The 18,608-nt window shown below is 46.2% G+C and overlaps 2 protein-coding genes across 5 annotated transcripts in view; both read right to left on the minus strand.

The window, feature by feature from the left end:
• Positions 1-1,826, minus strand: part of SLFN11 (schlafen family member 11) — a 28,154-nt gene extending 26,328 nt beyond the window's left edge. For 2 of the 4 annotated variants that reach the window (XM_037066745.1, XM_037066727.1), the window contains exons 1-2: positions 1,751-1,826; positions 629-768 (exon numbers count right to left, since the gene is read on the minus strand). The gene's annotated coding sequence lies outside the window, so the exon portion shown is untranslated. Of the gene's footprint in view, positions 1-628; positions 810-1,750 lie in introns of all 4 variants that reach the window. The other 2 variants (XM_037066735.1, XM_037066754.1) reach the window with 2 other exon arrangements.
• A 7,490-nt stretch (positions 1,827-9,316) lies between these two features.
• LOC119001375 (protein SLFN14-like) lies at positions 9,317-18,403 on the minus strand. The gene is made up of 5 exons (XM_037066783.1): positions 18,319-18,403; positions 15,584-16,661; positions 14,263-14,391; positions 12,572-13,286; positions 9,317-10,537 (listed from the first exon to the last, which is right to left on the minus strand). Exons 2-5 carry the CDS (start codon positions 16,620-16,622, stop codon positions 9,703-9,705), a joined length of 2,718 nt encoding a protein of 905 aa, XP_036922678.1. The 5' UTR covers positions 16,623-16,661; positions 18,319-18,403; the 3' UTR covers positions 9,317-9,702.
• Positions 18,404-18,608: the final 205 nt, after the last annotated feature.

Raw genomic sequence — 18,608 nt, forward strand, 5'->3', positions numbered from 1 at the left:
CAGTCAGGGCACATGCCTGGGTTGCAGGCCAGTTCCCAGCAGGGGGCCCACGAGAGGCAACCATACATTGATGTTTCTCTCCTTCCCTCATTCCTTTCCTCTCTAAAGATAAATAAATAAAATCTTAAAAAAAATAATCTGGGAAATCCAACTGGGTCAGAGCTTCCCAATCAATATATCTTAAATTTCTCATGAAAGTGAAATGTACTATGAAAAACAAACCAAAAACCCGATGAAATATTAGAACGATCATCTCTTCCCACCGAAGCCCCCCAGCTCCTCCTGGTCCCATTGAAAGTGTATCCCCGGAGCTTTGATGGGTCTCCCCTGCAACCCTGTACACCATGCCCGTCTCAGAGCTCGGCCAGGCTGTCTGGGCTGGAGTCTCGCGTGGCTGGCCTGAGCAAGAAAGTGAGTCCCATCTACAGAATAGTTCTGCCTATTTCACTTAAGGAACGAGTGGCCATTTGCGTCCACCTCCGCATCTTGCCGAAACATATAGACAAGACATATTTGGAAGGGTCACAGGGTGGATTTTCATCTTAGAGGGTTTTTTAAATCTGGTTTTCAGACCATCTTTTCTGTTGAACAGGCAAGGCTTGGGTCTTTCCAGACAGCCTGTACTTACCTTGGGTGTTAGAAGATTTTTCAGGGTCGGGATGTTAAAACCCCTGGAGTCCTGTTCTGTCCCGATGTCAGCAGCCTTAGCCTTGACCGAGGGCTATAGCAACCTTCCGAAGGAGCAACTGGCTCTGAAATCTGAGCCCCCTGGAGAAGAGAGCGGCAAGGAATGCCAGGTTTCAATTTTCCTGAAAAGCAGACCTACACTGTTTACTTTTTTAAGTTGGGTTCTGTGAAAACCGAGATATTTTCCTGTCTTTAGTTTTAACTTCCCAGAAGACTAAATTAAACTGCTCTCACCTCTTAATGTCTGCCTTTCTGACCTCGAGAAGGAAAAAACAGAACTGTTTCCTGTTTCTCAACAAAAACTTGGCATTTTAATAAGTAGGCGAAAGGCTAGTTAATTCCGGCTTGATTCTAAGAAACAGTATAGCACAGGGAGTACTTTAAACTCCTTGGAGAACAAGGCTACAGGAAAGTCTGTCTGGATAAGCACCAAAGTATTATTTTTTTCCAAAGTATTATTAAGGATTACTTTCTGGGGAGTGGAATTGGAAAGGAAGAAGGTGGACAGGAAGAGAGGAATTGTTACTTTGCCCCATAAGCCTGAACTACTCAAGAAATATTTAATGCAATAAGAGGGGGGAAGGGGAATGGTAGAGCCAGATAGAGAATATAAGCTGTACAGCTCATTGACTTTCTTAATTTTTCTAGGAGCCTCTACAATCCCAACAGTTATAGTTGGTATTTCTACGGGATCCCCTGTTGCTGACTTGGTGGCTAGTGCTGTTGCTATTCTTCTGTTTCTTCTCTTTATGGCTTTGATCTGCAACTTCCCTTCAGAACCCACGCAAGCCACACAGTCCCTTGAGCTCCTGTTCGGTTTCTTTCATGTGACCATCCTTATAGATCTCGAGAATCATTACAGTATGGCTTTAGCAATTATTTTTCACTCCGAGGAAAGGTGTGCACTAGAGGGAATTTAGCTTCAGACGTCACCAACCAGCGTTTTATCCTGTTCGTAACCAGTGTTGTGTCTGGACCTGCTCTTGTGGTTCCTATTATGACTGCAAGACGCCCTTCAGAAAGCTCATTACGTAACTGAAAATCATGAAGGTTGATTACTTACAGGAACTGGAAGTTAGGGAGCACACTTCAGGTTACCCAGTGAGGAGGTGGCTGGGGAGAAAAAGAAAGTGCCTCTGCCAGGCCTTCCGCTTTCTTTGGGCTGAGGGTGGAGCCTAGGCTCACTCTTGATTGGTGACTGTAAAATGGAAGACGAGGAACTTAAAGGGCAAGGAAAAAATTGTTAACAGTGACCCCAGTGGTCAGTGATGGAATCAACCAAGATCTGTAAAACAATGAAGTTGAAGTAGGGGGCAGTGGCTGGCAATGTGTTTATTCAGGACAGTCATCTTTGAAGTGGATGCCTGGCAATCAAGGCTTTTTGCACCACGAAAAGAGAAAACTGGAAAAGAGAACTGGAACCAAGTTCTCAATCTTTCAGCACACCTTTAAAAAAATGCAGCTGGCCAAGATGGAGGTGTAGGTAGATACATTTTGTCTTCTCACACAACGAAAAGAAGGACAACAGCAATGTAAAAACAAAAACCAACCAGAACTACCAGATAATCAAACTGTATGGAAGTCCGACAACTAAAGAGTTAAAGAAGAAACATTCATCCAGACTGGTAGGAGGGGCGGAGACAGGCGGAGAGGCTGAGCAGGAAGGCGGTGGCCTGGCTGAGGGACTGGTGGGGCTAGACGGCTAGCGGAGCAGGCGGTTCCATATTTGCATGCAGATAAACCCAGAGAAACAACGTGGCCGGGGGGGCAGACCACGCAACCCAGGGTTCCAACACAGGAAAAGAAAGTCTCAAAACCTCTGTAAAAAACCTGTGGGGTTTGCAGTGGCAAGAGAAACTCCTAGCCTCACAGGACTGTTTGTTGGAGAGATCCACAGGGTTCTAGAATGTACACAAACCCGCCTACCCCAGGTCAACAGCAGAAGGGCCCAATTTGCTTGTGGGTAGTGGGGGAAGTGACTGAAAGCGAGACGAGAGCCAAGCAAGTGGCACTGTTCCCTCTCTGTCCCTCCCCTATACACAGAGCCACAACACAGTGATGTGGTGGCCCTACCCTGGTGAATCCTAAGGCTCTGCCCCTTACAACATAACAGGAATACCGAGACAAAGAAATATAGCCCAAATGAAAGGACAGATCAAAGCTCACCACCCCTCCCCCCAAAAAACCCCTAAGTGATGAAGAGTTAGCTGACCTATCAGATGCAGAGTTCAAAACACTGGTATTTAGGATACTCACAGAAATGGTTAAGTATGGTCGCAAAGTAGAGGAAAAAGTGAAGACTATGCAAAGTGAAATAAAGAAAAATATGCAGAGAACCAACAATGAAGGGAAGGAAACTAGGACTCAAGTCAACCATTTGGAGCAGCAAGAAGAAATAAACATTCAACTAAAACAGAATGAAGAAACTAGAATTCAAAAAAAAAAAAGCAAAAACAACAAGGAGAGGCTTAGGAATCTCTGGGACAACTTTAAATGTTCCAACAACCGAATCATAGGGATGCCAGAAGGAGAAGAGGATGAGCACTATTTTTTAAAAAAAATAATGGTGAACTTGCCCAATCTGGCAAAGGAAATAGACTTCCAGGAAGTTCAGGAAGCCCAGAGAGTCCCAAAGAAGTTGGACCCAAGGAAGAACACACCAAAGCACATCATAATTACATTACCCAACAGTACAGATAAGGAGAGAACCTTAAAAGCAGAAAGAGATAAGGGGACAGTCACCTACAAAGGTGTTCCCACAAGACTATCAGCTGATTTCTCAAAAGAAACCTTGTAGGCAAGAAAGGGATGGAAAGAAATATTCCAAGTCATGAAAGGCAAGGACCCACATCCAAGATTACTCTATCCAGCAAAGCTCTCATTTAGAATGGAAGGGCAGATCAAGTGCTTCCCAGATAAGGTCAAGTTAAAGAATTTCATCATCATCAAGCCCTTATTATATGGAGTGTTAAAGGGACAGAAAAAGAAAATGACCAAAAAATATGAATAGTAAAATGACAACAAACTCATAACTATCAACAACCGAACCTAAACAAAAACAAAAACAAATCAAGCAAACAACCTAAACAGGAACAGAATCACAGAACTGGAGAGCATATGAAGGGATATTAGTTCGAAGGGAGAGCTGGGGAGAATGGGGGAAAAGGTACAGGGAATAAGAGGCCTAAATTGTAGGTACAAAATAGATAGGGGGAGGTTAAGAATAATGTGGGAAATGAAAAAGCCAAAGAACTTATACATATGAGCCATGGACATGAACTAAGGGGGAGGCAATAATGCTGGTGGGAAGGGGGATCCAGGGAGGAGTGGAGGGAAGGGGAGGAAAAATGGGACAGCTGTAATAACATGATAAAATATACTTAAAAAACGCAGATTCTAGGGCCCCTCCCCAGGCATGCAGAATCAAACCATGAATCTATATTTTTAAAATATTTTATTTATTTATCTTTAGAGGGGAAGGGAAGGAGAGAGGGAGAGAAATATCAATGTATCGTTGCCTCTCATGTGTCCCATGCTGGGAACTGGCCTGCAACCCAGGCATGTGCCCTGACTGGGAATCGAACCGTGATACTCAGGTTCACAGGCCTGCGCTCAATCCACTGAGCTACACCAGCCAGGGTTGAATCTGTATTTTTAAGACAGTAGGTGACTCTATCCTCAGCCACTGTCTGTATTTTTAAGACAGTAGGTGACTCTATGTTCAGGGTTGGGAACCACTGAACTCCCATTTCCTGTCCCCCATCATCCCAGTCTCTAGGCTCGCTATCCATGGGGGACTGCCACAGAAATGACTAGCATTACAGACTGCTGCCCAAATCCAACTTGTGCCAAATCTGTTTCCCATCTGGCCAGCACTGTCCCTTCACGAGGTTGCCTACGTGTGTCGAACAGAGTGGGTCATTATCCAATTTCAGAAAAGTGTGACAACCTACAAATTACCCCCAAAGGACACAGTATTTTTTTAAGGCACACTTGAAAAGTGTCCAGTGAGAAAAACCCAGCAGCGTCCAGAGGGCATCTGGATAATGACGTCCACACAGCACTTCGTGTTGTGCCCGCACAAGCCCTGGGCTGAGTTGTTCGTGGTACCTCGGTTCCCTCTGGGCAGAAACTAATCCTCAGAAAGGTTAAGTGATGATGATGTCAAAGTAACTTCCTGCGCGGTCTCCAGATTAGCTGCAGGCACGTGTCTTAGAGTTGGGAGCGGTACAGGGATCTGGAAATTGGACCGTCATGCCAGGTGATTCTTATCGGGCAAATACAGAAAAGTCCACTTAGGCAGCTTTGAGCAAGCAAAGGTTTGTTCCACAGACCCCCTGAGCTGGGCCCCTGGCGGGCACAACTGGACCACTCTTCAGGGTGGGCACAACCGCAAGGCCAGGGAAGAAACATGCGTCCGTCCTAAGTGTGACTCTCCTTTGCAGAGTCCCTAGAACTTCGTTCCACCCCATCCCCACATCTCATGGGGTTTGGTGAAGAGCTTTAGCATCCTTTGCTTGCCCGTCACCGTCTTCCTTTCCGTGGCTGTAAATTCAGGCGGACTAGCCCCAGGAACCCCGTGGAATCTGAGAGGTTCTTTGGCACTGGGAGTTGCCCTGTCCGAGGCTGCAGTGTGGAAAATGCCTCACACGCTGTACGGCAGACTGGAGAGTGGGAATGGCTTCCAGAAAAATAACCCCAGACAGGATACAAAATGGACTGTGCACAATGATTACGACTCTGCTGAAATGTATCTGCCCCGGGACCCACACTGGAAATGAATAAGCAGAAAGGACAACTGTGTGAGGCGGCGGTAATGATGGGGAGGGAGGGCTTTCGTCCCTTATTTTCTAATCTTGTGGTGACGTCAGTGTACAAGGCGGTGGCAAAGGAGGTTTTCAGCGGTGAGCACCTGAAACCCAGATCTTATTCTTGTATTATTATTTATTAAGGATTGTGTTATTCTTCACACGAATAGCTGTAAACCTCCCTTTGCCCCACCCTGTATAGACCTAGAAATGAAAGGTGTATTTTTTGAGTTTCTTAGTGTAGAAAATGCTTTTCTCTAAACATTCTGTTATGTAAGTTGTTATCGTTATCACACTGGCTTTGTAGAAAGATTTTAGAAACTAAGAATAACCATGTTGCTTAATAGCAAGCATTCTGAGTATACGCAATCCGGGTCTCAACAGTGGCGCATGCATCGTGGGGACTCGTGCCGCTCACACTGCTGTCCAGGAAGGCAGGAGAGCACGGGGGCTGACACGGACTTTCGGGGTCAGGAAGACATGGGTTCGGTTCTTGGGTTCTGAACTTTCCAGTTCCGTGATCTTCAGCCAGGTATTTGCCTCTAAGCCTCGGCTTCCTCAAGTACAAATTAAAGCGAATTAGGGTCAGACTGTATTGAGAACTTTCTACACACAAGGCTTTATTTAAAAGGACTGTTTATTTCAACCCTCCTTTTTTGAGAAAATTTTTAAAATATATTTTATTGATCATACTATTACAGTCGCTCCATTTTCCCTGCTTCACTCCCCTCCACCCTGCACACCCCCTCCCACCTGCCTTTAGTTCATGTCCATGGGTCACACTTATAAGTTCTTTGGCTTCTCCATTTCCCACACTACTCTTACCTTCCCCCTGTCTATTTTCTCCCCACCATCTAGGCTACTTATTCGCTGTACCTTCTCCCCCTCTCTCCTCCCACTCCCCTGTTGCTAACCCTCCATGTGGTCTCCATTTCTGTGTCAACCCTCATTTATATCTTAGGGCATGGGTATGAATTTTATCTCTGTTTTATAGCTGAGAAACCTGAATTTTAAAGGGGAAAATTAACTTGCCTGAGGTCATTCAGCTAATTAGCAATAGAATTCAAATTCAAAGGGTTTGACCCTAGGACACATGTTCTTAACACAACCTTATCCTAACTTCCATGGGGCTGGGAAACAAAACCCAAAAGTTGCCGGGAAGATAAAAGTCATGATGCATTTACAACATTTTGCACAGTGTCGGACCGTAGCAAGCATTTACTGTCTGCTAGCTCTAATCTCATCCTGTGTGTCAGAGGGTACAGGGGCCAGCTGTGGAGGTGCTTTGATGGATGAGCCATTGACTGGTGGGTTGTATCTGGCTGTCTTCGAAGGGACCCCCTGCCCGCCTCCAACACGTGTCTCTTCCAAACCGTGTAATTGAGCGAAGACGACAACTCTTCCTGATCAGAGCAGGGGTGGAGGTAGGGGCCTTAACTGCCAACAGCCTGAGATAATTCTGGAGCAGCAAATAATAATAAGAGAAAGTACACAGTAGCCACGTCCTAATTCCTTCCTTTTTACTTCCATTTTAGGCTGAAAATGAAAGAAGAAACAAAATTGAAAACTGATCCCATTTATTTCAAAATCGTGTTGCCTCTGTCAGCGGAAGCAATTGAACCAAGCAGCAGCCTTGAACCGAGTCCAGCAGAAGGGTCTGACCTTGGAAACCTCAGGAATATGACCTGAGTCTGATTCTGAGCTTTGCAGAAGAGAACTTCAGATTCTTCTAGAATAGTCCGGAGGGTCATGGGGAACTCGCAGATGTTAAGTATAGGGGACAGGATAGCCACTGATTCCTAGGGAGGAGAACTCGACAGAGGATCCTGAGTGGGATCGTGAGCATTCTCGCCTCTGGGGAGTATTTTCAGAGTATTCGAACGTTCTCGAAGTTGAGATTGCCACAGCGAGGATTCCGTCCACGTGCTGTTTACTCAGCTTGGACACTCAGGATCCCGTGCCTTTCAGAAGGTTAATGTCTCTGTACCTCAGTTTTCTTAAGTATAAAGCTGAGATCATGTGTATAGACCTCATGGAGTTGGGAGAACGTATGCAAAGCATTAGAAAATAGCAGCTGGTTATAGCACTATCTCAATAAATAGCAACATACGGTTATTACGAATTTTGCACCTATTTCAAGTTGAAGCTTCTTGAACATAATTTCATGTTTGGCCTCTCCAAAACCTCAGGGAACTGGGACAGCTCAGCTTTGTTGAAAATCTAGTTTATCTTTATACTTCTTCTTCTTTTCTTTTTTTAAAGTATACGTTATTCATTATACTACTACAGTTGTCCCAATTTTCCCCCTTCCCTTGTCTTTTCTTAAGTGGGTTTCTCCATGCCACAGTTTCTCTTAAAAAAAAAAAAGTCCTGGCCAGGTAACTCAGCTGGTTGGAGTGGTTTGGGTTTGATCCCCAACCAGGGCACAGACAAGAAACAACCAATGAATGCAAGAAAAAGTGGAACAACACATCGATGTCTGTCTGTCTGTCTCTCTCTCTCAAGTTAGAAAAAGAAAAGTCCCGTTGGTGGTCCGAGGCATCCTGTCTCTGTTCCGAGATAGCACCCTATAATATCAGTTTCAAGTAACCAGCATTTTTTTGATGCCCTGAGGCAGGGTGATGGGCCTTTGTTTTGCTCTCCGTGCAGAGACAGCCTGCTCTAAGCCACCTGTTTCTGAGATGCCGATGCCTCTTTTTCGCTATCAGAACCTGATGTCAGCATTTTGCTCTCTTATTTAAGGCAACAAACCTGTATGTTGTCAGGTACAGTGATTAGGGTTTTTCTATGTACTTCCTATCAGAACCAATGTGATTAGGGTGGATCTCTGGTTTGGTTATCCTTTGATCCAGTAATCTCATCTCTGGGGATTTATAAATACACCAAAGAAAGAAAAGGTTGTGGCCCTGGCTGGTGTAGCTCAGTGGATTGAGTGCAGGCCTGGGAACCAGAGGATCGTGGTTCGATTCCCAGTCAGGGCACATGCCTGGGTTGCAGGCCAGTTCCCGGCAGGAGACTCACGAGAGGTAACCATACATTGATATTTCTTTCCTTTTCTCTTTCCCTTCCCCTCTAAAGATAAATAAATAATATCTTAAAAACAAAGAAAAGAAAAGGTTGTATGCCTGAGTATGGTCTGGGCGTAATTTCAATTGTGTCAAATTGCTAGGGATGCAAATTAATAGGGGATGGTTAGTACAATTTTGTATAACCTAGCTGGGACATTGTGCAGCCATGAAAACGATCACTTGAAGACCATGCTACAACATGAGGAAATGTCTGCGTTAGTCGGCTACCGCTGCAAAACAAACACTCTTGAAATCTCAGTCGTACAATGATGAGCATTTATTTCTCTCGCATGCATTGTAAGTCAGCTGGGTTTGGGGCTAATCTAGTTGGGATCAGTCAAACTTGGCTCCAGGGCATCAGTTGAGTTCAAAACTGCTGCACCTCTCTCATTCCTCCATGACTGGTGGGCTGCCTGAGGCACACTCTTCCCATGCAAGCAGCAGAAGCCCAAGAGAGCAGCCCTAATATTAGCTGAAACGTGTAAAGCCTCTCACACACATCATAACTACAAACACATTTCCACTTCTAGAGGAAATCAAATTCTGAGCCTACACACTTGGGACCCATAGCCAGGATGACGCACCAACCAAGGTGCCACCCTGCCCTGACACACCCGGTCAAAGTAAGTAGCCCTGAAGGCACATTACCTCCCGCCCCCAAATAGGCCCTCAAGCCCGGCTGCATTAGAAGCACTGGGAAATATAATTAAATAATTTTTTTTAAAAAAGGAAAAAAAAAGAAGCACTGGGAGATGGAGGGGTAACAAAGGCTGCACTAGGCGCGTAAGTCAGGGGGCCTCATGGAAAGCCCTGAAAACGGGTTTGGTTTCAACACTGCAGGAACTCACGGAAGATGCGTTAGCAGGGAATGTCATAAATCAGTTCCCTCTGTGAGGAGAACAGCTCAGGTTGACGCAATGGAACCAGAGGCAGGGCACCGATTAGCAGCCTGTTGTAACTGTCCATGGAGAAGGTGGGGTGGACTGGGAAGTGGACAGTGAGGTGCATTTCCACGGCTCTCTGCCATCCTGACTGTGCCTTGAGTTCCTCATTGGTAATATGTGAAAAGGAGTAACTGCCACCCGCCTGGGAAGAGGGACTCGGCTCCTTCCGGCTTCCTGGAGTGTTTGAACTACTTCTCAGAAAGTTACCCTCTTTTCATAAAGCAGGTAGAGGTGTAGAACGGCTCTGGCGGCGAAGCAGAGCTTGTGAGTTTCCTCTGACAGGGTGCACTCTGGACAAAGCCCAAACACGATGTTCCTCTCCAGGCCTGAAAACTGCTGAACACTGTCCAAAATGATGTGACTGCCCCAAGCACCAGCGGCCTGGCTGAACACAGCTTCAGTGGCTCTGTGGGTCTCCGTGGATGCCATTGCTGTGAGCAGCGCAAGCTCATAGCGTCCTCTGTCCTCCGCTCTCCTGCACAGAATCGCTATGTCCTTGGGCAGATAGCCACACTGGAGCAGGCTATGACATCTGTCTGCCACGTATTTTGCAATCTGTTCCAGGGTCAGGTCGGTCTGCATCTCACACACCCCAGGAAGGGCCTGAGCTCGCATTGCTTCCTCGTAGGCAGCTTCTCTGAACAACGCCACTGCGTCCGGACACACGGTGGACCGAGGATTTTCTTTGATCTTCTTCATTTCCTCTTTCATGACCCTTGCTATTGCCAGAGAGCAGTGGATCCCTTTGGTGATTGCTTTACGAGGAAACTGGGCAGGTGGAGGGGGGAGGCCACTGGCATCAGCATGATGGACTTGGAAAGGATCCAGAAAGATCCAGAGAACCCCACGGTGAGGGTTTTCACTCCTAGCTCCGCTTACCTTTGGGTGGGTGATACTCTTAGCCTTCATGTACCAATCCCCGTACTTGCTGCAGAAATTCTCCGTCTCGTCCATCACTATGTGTTTAACTTTTAGGAACTCCCCTCCCATGAAGGATTTCCGGGTCACAGCTTGGCAGGTGGTACGTTGGCTGTACGGATGAAACAGAGATAAATAGAGTTTGATGAAACGCCGTGCACTCATTACACTCCGGATTGCCACTGGAGGCTAGTTCTCACCTAGAGGCTGGTTCATTGATTCGGTCCTGTGCCGAATGCTACCAAACTGCTCCACCAGAAGTCACGTGACAAAGAGAATAAGAAATTGCAAGCTCAGCTCTTCAAGATTATCTAGCTATACGTGCGTGTAAAAGTTTTAAAATAAACCCAGGTAGCACTGGCTGGTGTGGCTCAGTTGGTTGGAGCATCATCCCATAGACCAAAGGGTCACAGGTTTGATTCCTGGTCAGGGCACATACCTGGGATGCAGGTTCAATCCCCAGTCAGGCTGTGTGCTAGAAGGCAACTGATCAATATTTCTCTCTCACATGGATGTTTCTCTCCCTCTCTCTCCCTCCCTTCCCTTCTCTCTAAAATTAATAAGCATGTCCTTGAGCGAGTATTTAAGAAAAACTTAACCCACAGCACAATTTACAACACCCTTTATAATATAGTTGGCATGCCTCACCAACTCTGTCACCTACTCTATACCTATTCCCTCTCCCCAACGGTTCCAGTGAGACTTGCCCCTTGGATTCTCAGGTGTCTCCATGTCTTTCCACCTGCTGGGCCCTTTGCCTAAAAGCCTTCGTTTTATTTACTTTCCCTATTGACTTCTTAGGAGTGTGCCCAAGGATCTTCTTTGCTGGGGAGTATGTGCTGAGCAACCTTCAGCCCAAGTTAAGATAAACATATCTTTATTATCATGCTAATTACACAGTATCCACGTTGCTTATTTTATTTTTTGTCCCCCTTACTGGGTTTCCTGGCCTGGCGTACAGTGTGTTTTCCCCACTAACACTAAGTGTACACAGTACCTAGCATCTACACAGTGCTCAAAAAGATTTGTTGAGTAAATAAGTAAACCAAACAAAAAATTAAAGTGGGTTTGCCCTCATTTGCTGGATTATAAAGCAACCAATCTCCTTTACTAAATTCAAAGCTCAAAATTTATGTCAGAAGCAAATTTGCATGTTTTCTGAAATTACTGATTCAGAACAAGTCAAACAAATGAACATATTTTATAAACAAAATCAAATGGTATTTAAATTCAAGTTTCTAACTAGGCAGAATGTCTAATTAACTGAAATACCCTATGACTATAAAGTATTAAGTATCAAACAAAGTGTTTATTTAAAGCAAGATAGGTTCATTTCTATTTTTCTTAAATTTAAGGTCACAGATGACTGTGAAAGGGGTTTCTGGTTATATAAATTTGAAGTTATGCACACTCAGCTAATTTATGATGAGATGTTGAAGCCCGAAAATAGTGAAGTACCCATTTATAGCTCAACCACCTGATCACTTGGAAATGTTTGGGCTCTTGCATTTACATAGTTAAGGCATTGCAAAATATTTTTTAAAGATTGTATTTATTAAAAAAAAAAGAATGGCCCTGGCTGGTGTAGCTCAGTGGATTGAGCTCAGGCTGCAAACCAAAAGGTTGCAAGTTCAATTCCCAGTCTAGGCACATGCCTGGACTGCGGGCCAGGTCCCCAGTAGGGGGTGCCCAAGAGCCAACCACACATTTGTGTTTCTCTCCCTCTCTTTCTTCTTCCCTTCCCCACCTAAAAATTTTTTAAGATTGTATTTATTTTTTTAAAAAAGATTGTGCTTTACTTTTTAAATTTTTTTTATTTTTGTTCAATTATTGTTGTCCCTATTTCCCCCCCACTGCTCTCCCCTGCCCTGCCCATCCCCCTATTTATTTACTTTTTAGAGAGAGGGGAAGGGAGGGAGAGAGAGAGAAACATGGACATACCTCTCATACACCAGGGGACCTGGCCTGCAACCCTGGCAAGTGCCCAGACTGGGAATCAAACCAGGGATCTTTCTTTTCACAAGCCTCAATCCACTGACCCGCCCCAGCCAGGGCGCAAAATCTTAAGTAACACAAATTCCTTTTCTGACACTGCTGAAAAAACTGACTAAATACATTCGTTGTGTTCAGTTAGGGACACACTTACGCCACGTAATCCCTTAAGGAGTCGTGTTCACAGACATAGAGGATCTCCTTCGGTGTGCACTGGAGCAGGCCCTTCATTTTCTCCACCATCTTCACGGCCAGGGCTGTCTTCCTCGCTCCCGGCAGGCAGTGGACGAACAGTTCCCGAGTCTCTTGCAGGCTCTCCGAAAGCAGCTCGCCCTGCTCCTCTATGAGCAAGTCGAAAAACTCGCCGCCCAGCTGGTCACTCAGAAGAGAACTAGAGCCCAGCAAGAGCACGACAAGGGCCTGCAACAAGTCCTCCACGTCCTCCTGATCCGCGAGCCGGTAGGACTGGGGGTAGCGCACGGGGAGGTCCCAGGGCCTGTGCTGCGCGCCGGGCAGGTGCACCAGTTTCGGGATGACACACACTTTCCCCGCGTAACCGCCCACCGTTCCCAGTTTCTGCTTCAGCTGACGGGCAGTGCTCCGGCCGTACTCCAGCCCCTCGGTCCCACCGGGGCGCATCCAGACGGTGTACAGCACCGGGGGGCTGTCCACTGCTACGAGGAGAGCATCGCACAGCACATCCTGCTCCTTCCGGAGGCCGACGTCACTCGCCCAGCTCCTAGAAAACAGCACAATCCCCCGAGAATAAGGACGTATCTGCGTCTTCATGAATTCCTCCAGTTCTTGATGGTCTGAGAAGAGCTTCTTACACAGGGATTCGGGTTTAAATTGTATCTCCTCCTGTGTCACTGAAAATTGGAGGGATGGAAGTTACTAAAATGGGAGAAAGCCTATTGTGAGTATTCCTGCCACAGCCTAACAAGAATTGAGCCGGGCCATGGAACTCTCAGCTTCCCTGTCTGCAAAGAAAGCACGCCCCCCTCCCCGGCTCCACAGGCCAGGGTCCTGAAGCCCCCACTGCTGGCAGCTCTCACACAGGGGAGGGCAGCGCGACAGGAGACAGGAGACTTCACACAACAGCCCCCTGCACTGTCTGCTCAACCGCAAATGGTCCACCATTGCTAGGAAGTCAGCACTTCCTGCTACCTGTGTGTGAACCTGGTGCTTGGTGGGGGCGGGGGGGGGGGGGGGGGGGGGGGGGGGGGGGGGGGGAGGGGACTAAGAAACTTCCTTTAAGACAATGACTCTTAACATGTGGCAATTTTAACACCACCCCAGGGGGCATTTGGCAACCTCCAGAAATTGTCCATTGTCACAGCTGGAGTGGTGCTACTGCAATCTAGAGGACAAGGGCCACGCATGCTGCTAAACATCCCACAATTCACAGGGCAGCGCCCCACAGCCCCCACCTCCACCAACAAAGAAGGACCTGACCCAAATCGCAATAGCGCCAAGGGTGAGAAACTGTTCTAGAACCTCACGGCTCACCACCTCGCCATTGGAAAGCCAGGGCATGGTTCTCTCGTGGTACAGACCTAATAAGGCATTTAGGATGATTCCCAAATTCTCGAAGATGTAGGAAAGAAAAGCCATGGGCGCCCGGAAGCCCCACAGCACACAGAGATATTGTGAGTCTGATGGCTGGGAGGCAAGCGTTAGCCATACGTATTGTTTTGGGATCATTGTGTCGGGACCATCGTGTCTGGTAAGTCCTGTGTTTGACCTTCTCTCTAAGGAGAACAGTTTGGACTCATTGCTATCAACTCCTCCCAATGCAATTTTAGAAACAAGCAGTTCCCTTAGCTGAAGTGAGGAAGGAAATACCTGGAAACAAACGTTGCTGGAGAGCACCCTTCAATTCCAGGACTTTGATGGGAGACCCGGGGCTTCCCAGTGCAGGCAAAGCTGGTGAAGCAGCGGGGAGGCTGTAGTCTGTGGTCCAGCTGCACGGAGCTGAACAAATAAATACATGGAGGATTGTTTCAGGCAAAAAAAGAAGAACTTTTTCAATCGCTCCTCCCACGATGCAGTTTGCATCACACTGCTCTCTCACACTTTCTATGACTCAAAGAGCTCACATCTGTCAGGCAAGGAAGCCTGGGCACCCCTGGGGGTCTCTGGTCCTTTAAGTCACCGTGTGACTCATCTTGGGCAAGCCGCTTCACTTCTCTCTCTCAGGCTAGGGTGAGGTGGTCCCTAAGATTCCTGCCAACTCTAACATTCTGACTCCGGGTCATCCCTGTGGGGAAAAGGCTTCTAGAAGGGCGGAGTCAGGAAAAGTTAAGCACAGCATATATATTTTTTATATCGTTAATAGTTGTTTTAAGTCCCAATCCAAGGTTTGAATGGAATAGAAGGTGGCAGAATCTCTAGTCTGGGGTGTCTCTCTGTATGTGTAAGCTAAAACAAATTTAGAAGAGAAAGAATGATCCAATAAAATCACTCAAGTCTTGATCCAAGCTTCTTTTATCAAATTTGGAACACATTCACCATGGACATAAACTGATAAGCTTCGTTCAGGCTATACGTCCTCTACTAATGGCTTAGAAATCATGGTTCTGAGCAAAACTGTAGAGGAAGTGAAAACACCTGGAGTCCCCCTCCGTGCCCCACCCACCCCCTGCCTTTTTATTTATTATTATTATTTTTTTTGCATAGCTTTTCCCCCACTAGGTGGTGCCCTAAGCCCAGAGATTGAAGGCATTAGTTCCTGGTGTCAAAGGAAACCGTTCAAAATCGTCAACAAGCTGCCCTCGAGTGAATTAGTGGAGAGTCATCCTTACGCAATGTTTCTCCGAAATATCTTTAGGGTAAGGCGGCTGAAGTATGTTTCTGACTAGGAATATCAGCCAGCAAAATTTTTCAACAGGCCTTCACAGAGCATGAAAAGGAATAGTCACTAATCCATGGCTGATGACATACTATTAGTTTCCCAAAGTAGACTCAAATCCAAGCATTTCTTGCCCTCAGAGAGTTCACATTGTGTCTCTTTGGAATTAAAAATACTAGGAAGAGAACCATGTAATGGGAGAATTTTTAAGCAAAACATCTTTCTGTTCTTTAAGTAAAATATCAACAGCCTGGGAAGGCAGGGAAGGCCTTCCTTCTCTCTACTAACCGAACAGTGACTCCTGTTCTGCTTTACCTGGCCGGATATCCAGCATCGTGGCCACCCAGGTCTCCACCGTCAGCCTGGTGACAGAATTGTCCTTTATGACCCAGGAATCCGGGGCCTCTGTGAACACCACGCAACAGAAGGGCTCTACCCGAACCACACAGACGTAACCATACGGGGCATCTTTGTGGTACACATCCAAGATCTTGGTAGTGAAGCTCACCTCTGGCTTCTCACGGCAGAAGTGGAATACAGGCAGTTTTCTAATGCAGTTTTCTATTTCTTTTTTCAGTAAGTCAGGGTTCACTTTTTCTCTCTTACATCCAAACACTTCCTTGCTCTTATCATCCACCCCGATAATGAGGTATCCCCCCTGGGTGTTGGCAAACGCAGAAACGTAATGAGAGAGCATTTCTTTAATCCTAGGGATGATCTTTTTGGTGGTGAACCTTTTAAACTCCACATGTGTTGACTCAGTAAAGTCGACTTTCTCCTTATAGATGAGCTTGTCCTTTTGGAGAAATCTTGAGGCAGACCTCCTCATGTCTTCCTCTTCCTGGATGTTGGCGTCCAGAGTTCCCCGGGGATGGGGCTCGCCCACCCTCGCTCTTCCTCTCTGGACTCTAGACTGCTTGTGTCTGAGAAGCGCCAGGGCGGCGCTGGCGCTCAGGTTTATGGCGGAAGTCACATCTCTCTGGTATAAATTGGATCGTAAGCTGCAAAGCCTTAGCGGGAAGCTGAAGACGTCCGGACTCCAGGACTTTACGAAAATCAGGAGGTTGTGCCCTTCTTGCATGCAGTCGAGGTATTTCTGTGAACCAGAAGGAAGGAGCTTTTGAAAAGAGGTTTCCAGGTCCTGCCCCAGCCCGTGGCATCGGTAACTGTAGTTTTTGTCACCGATCTTCGCTTTGATCACACCCCCTCCGGAATTCAACAGGGCACATGTGGCTTGGATGATTTTAGAGTTCTCCATTCTTTTCAAGTAGTTATTGGTCATCTTCTTCCTGTTCTCTTCTCCAAAGGTCACGGTGCCCATTTCTACGACGATCTCAGGGTAGGTCATTTCCATGCTGGGTTCTGGACTTTTCACCTCAGCGGCCCCTCTGCGCTCAAAACCATGAGAGAAAGGGTTTCTGATGAATAAGCAGGACAGAAATGTTGTTTCCACATTAACAAGAATTCCAGCGATTACAATACTTTCTTCAAAAACTACAAATTATTGGATATACATTGATTGTAACATGGAAATACCTTTTGCTATCACTGTTTTCTAACAACTTCGTCAAGATCCTTGGCCTTTGTAGCGCGAATGGGCAAAGTTCAAGGTAAATGCTTAATATCTTGCCATAATGGAAACCATAGAGTGCTGACATGTTTAGCCATTTTTTTAAATTTAAAATCCAGAAATGCCATTAGTGATCCGAGATCTTATAAAAGTTATGGGTTGAAAAAAAAGGCATGGGTTGGAACAGAGGTCCAGGTATGTTATTAGAGAATATGCAAAAGTAGAAATGGAAGTCAAGAAGCCCCCTATTTATAATTCAAAGGGGAAGGAAAGGGGGTGATAGGGAACGAAGGGAGTTCAGTCTGACAGTGTATGTGATGTAGATATTTTGCTATAAAAACAAGCACAAAACCTGGTATTCTTTATGTGTTATTTTGTGCATTTCTAAAAGTTTTCTTCTACTCCTGAAAGACTGCCCATTGATACCAACTCAGAGTTCTTTTTATCTCTTCAAACATTCTTCTAAAAGCGCATTTCTTCATACACAGTGCGGTACAGGAGCAAGCGCTTCCCTGCCCTAAGCGACGAGACCCTCTTTTCCTGGAGAAGAACACGGGCCTTGGGACATGGTTGTTAAACTGTGGTCCACCTCCTTTTGCTTCAAGGGCAGAGAATAGCCACCTAAACTGAAATTCGGGCTCTGAAGCAGATAACTCAGACACGCCCCCCTTAGCTTTGGCAACTGCCGAAATAAAATGTTTACTAGCCCAAACCAAAATGCTTCCTCTAGAAGAACTCATTTCTTCTGTGTAATCCTTGCAAAATAGAGGTCACGTGGGGGTTGTTTATACCCACCGAGAGGAAAAAAAACAGACATTCAACAGGACCCTCCTCTGGCAGAGTTTGCTCTTGGTGCCTTCTCACTTCTACCGAGGAAACCAGAATCAATATGACTGACTTTTTTTTTCATATGTGAGTATCTCCTGTACGTAAATGTAAATGTCTGGCCTTTTAGAGAAACTTCTGATAGCATTCTATTCATATCATAGACTCAGATGTGTTGGAACTTCAAAGGTTTTCAGGTCCAACCATCCATCTGATTGATTCTTAAATCCTCTGTGTAATATTCCCAGCTCCCAACAAACTGCTTTCCAGCAAATGCTTGAACACCTCCAGCGACGCGCAATTCATTACCTATCAAATTAGTCCCTTCCACTTTCCGACAGCTCTGTTAGAAATGGCTTTCTCATTTTCAAGTATAATTTGGCTCCCTAAAATTTCTACCTGCGGAGATTCACAGGGCAGATCGAACTGCTTTTGAACTTGTAGGGTTGTGCTAGAACCACTGCGACAAAGAGAGTTGACATTCCTTCTCCCTATGAGTACCCCTTCCACTCTTCCCGAGAGTTCTCACTCATTTCCCTTTACAAGCTTCTCTTCAGCCACCATGTTGCCAAGCCCTCCGTGCCCTCAGACACAAACTGCATCTAAGATGAGACAGATGAGGTTGTTAAAAATTTAAAAACAGTTTTCTTTTTACCTGATACACTTCTTCTCTGCTTGCTGTTTCAGCTCCACATCTGGCTGGGGTCTGAGTGTTTGCTTTCTGTCCCCGTCCCTGGGGCCCTTTGATATCAGCCTGGGAGGAGCATGAACTCTGCTCCACTGCCCCAGCCCTCACAGCATGGACCCACTGAGGAAGGCTGATAAGGACACCGGAGAAGACTATGACCAGGCAGATTAGCAGGCCGGGTTCTGACATGTGGGAGTGAGTTAGAGAGTAATGGGAAGATTCTGAAATTCTCAAGTGAAGGGCCAGAGCTAAGCTTC

This window comes from Sturnira hondurensis, unplaced genomic scaffold, assembly GCF_014824575.4.
Source record: "Sturnira hondurensis isolate 20B ecotype Veracruz unplaced genomic scaffold, ASM1482457v3 Scaffold0001221, whole genome shotgun sequence".
In the NCBI taxonomy this organism is placed as follows: Eukaryota; Metazoa; Chordata; class Mammalia; order Chiroptera; family Phyllostomidae; genus Sturnira; species Sturnira hondurensis.

Coding starts and splice junctions, on each gene's coding strand:
- LOC119001375 (XM_037066783.1), bottom strand. CDS start 16,622: ATGGAAATGACCTACCCTGAGATCGTCGTAGAAATGGGCACCGTGACC. Junction 13,287..14,262: donor CCAGCAACGTTTGTTTCCAG/GTATTTCCTTCC, acceptor TCCAATTTTCAG/TGACACAGGAGGAGATACAA. Junction 10,538..12,571: donor TCCTTAAGGGATTACGTGGC/GTAAGTGTGTCC, acceptor TCATCCGTACAG/CCAACGTACCACCTGCCAAG.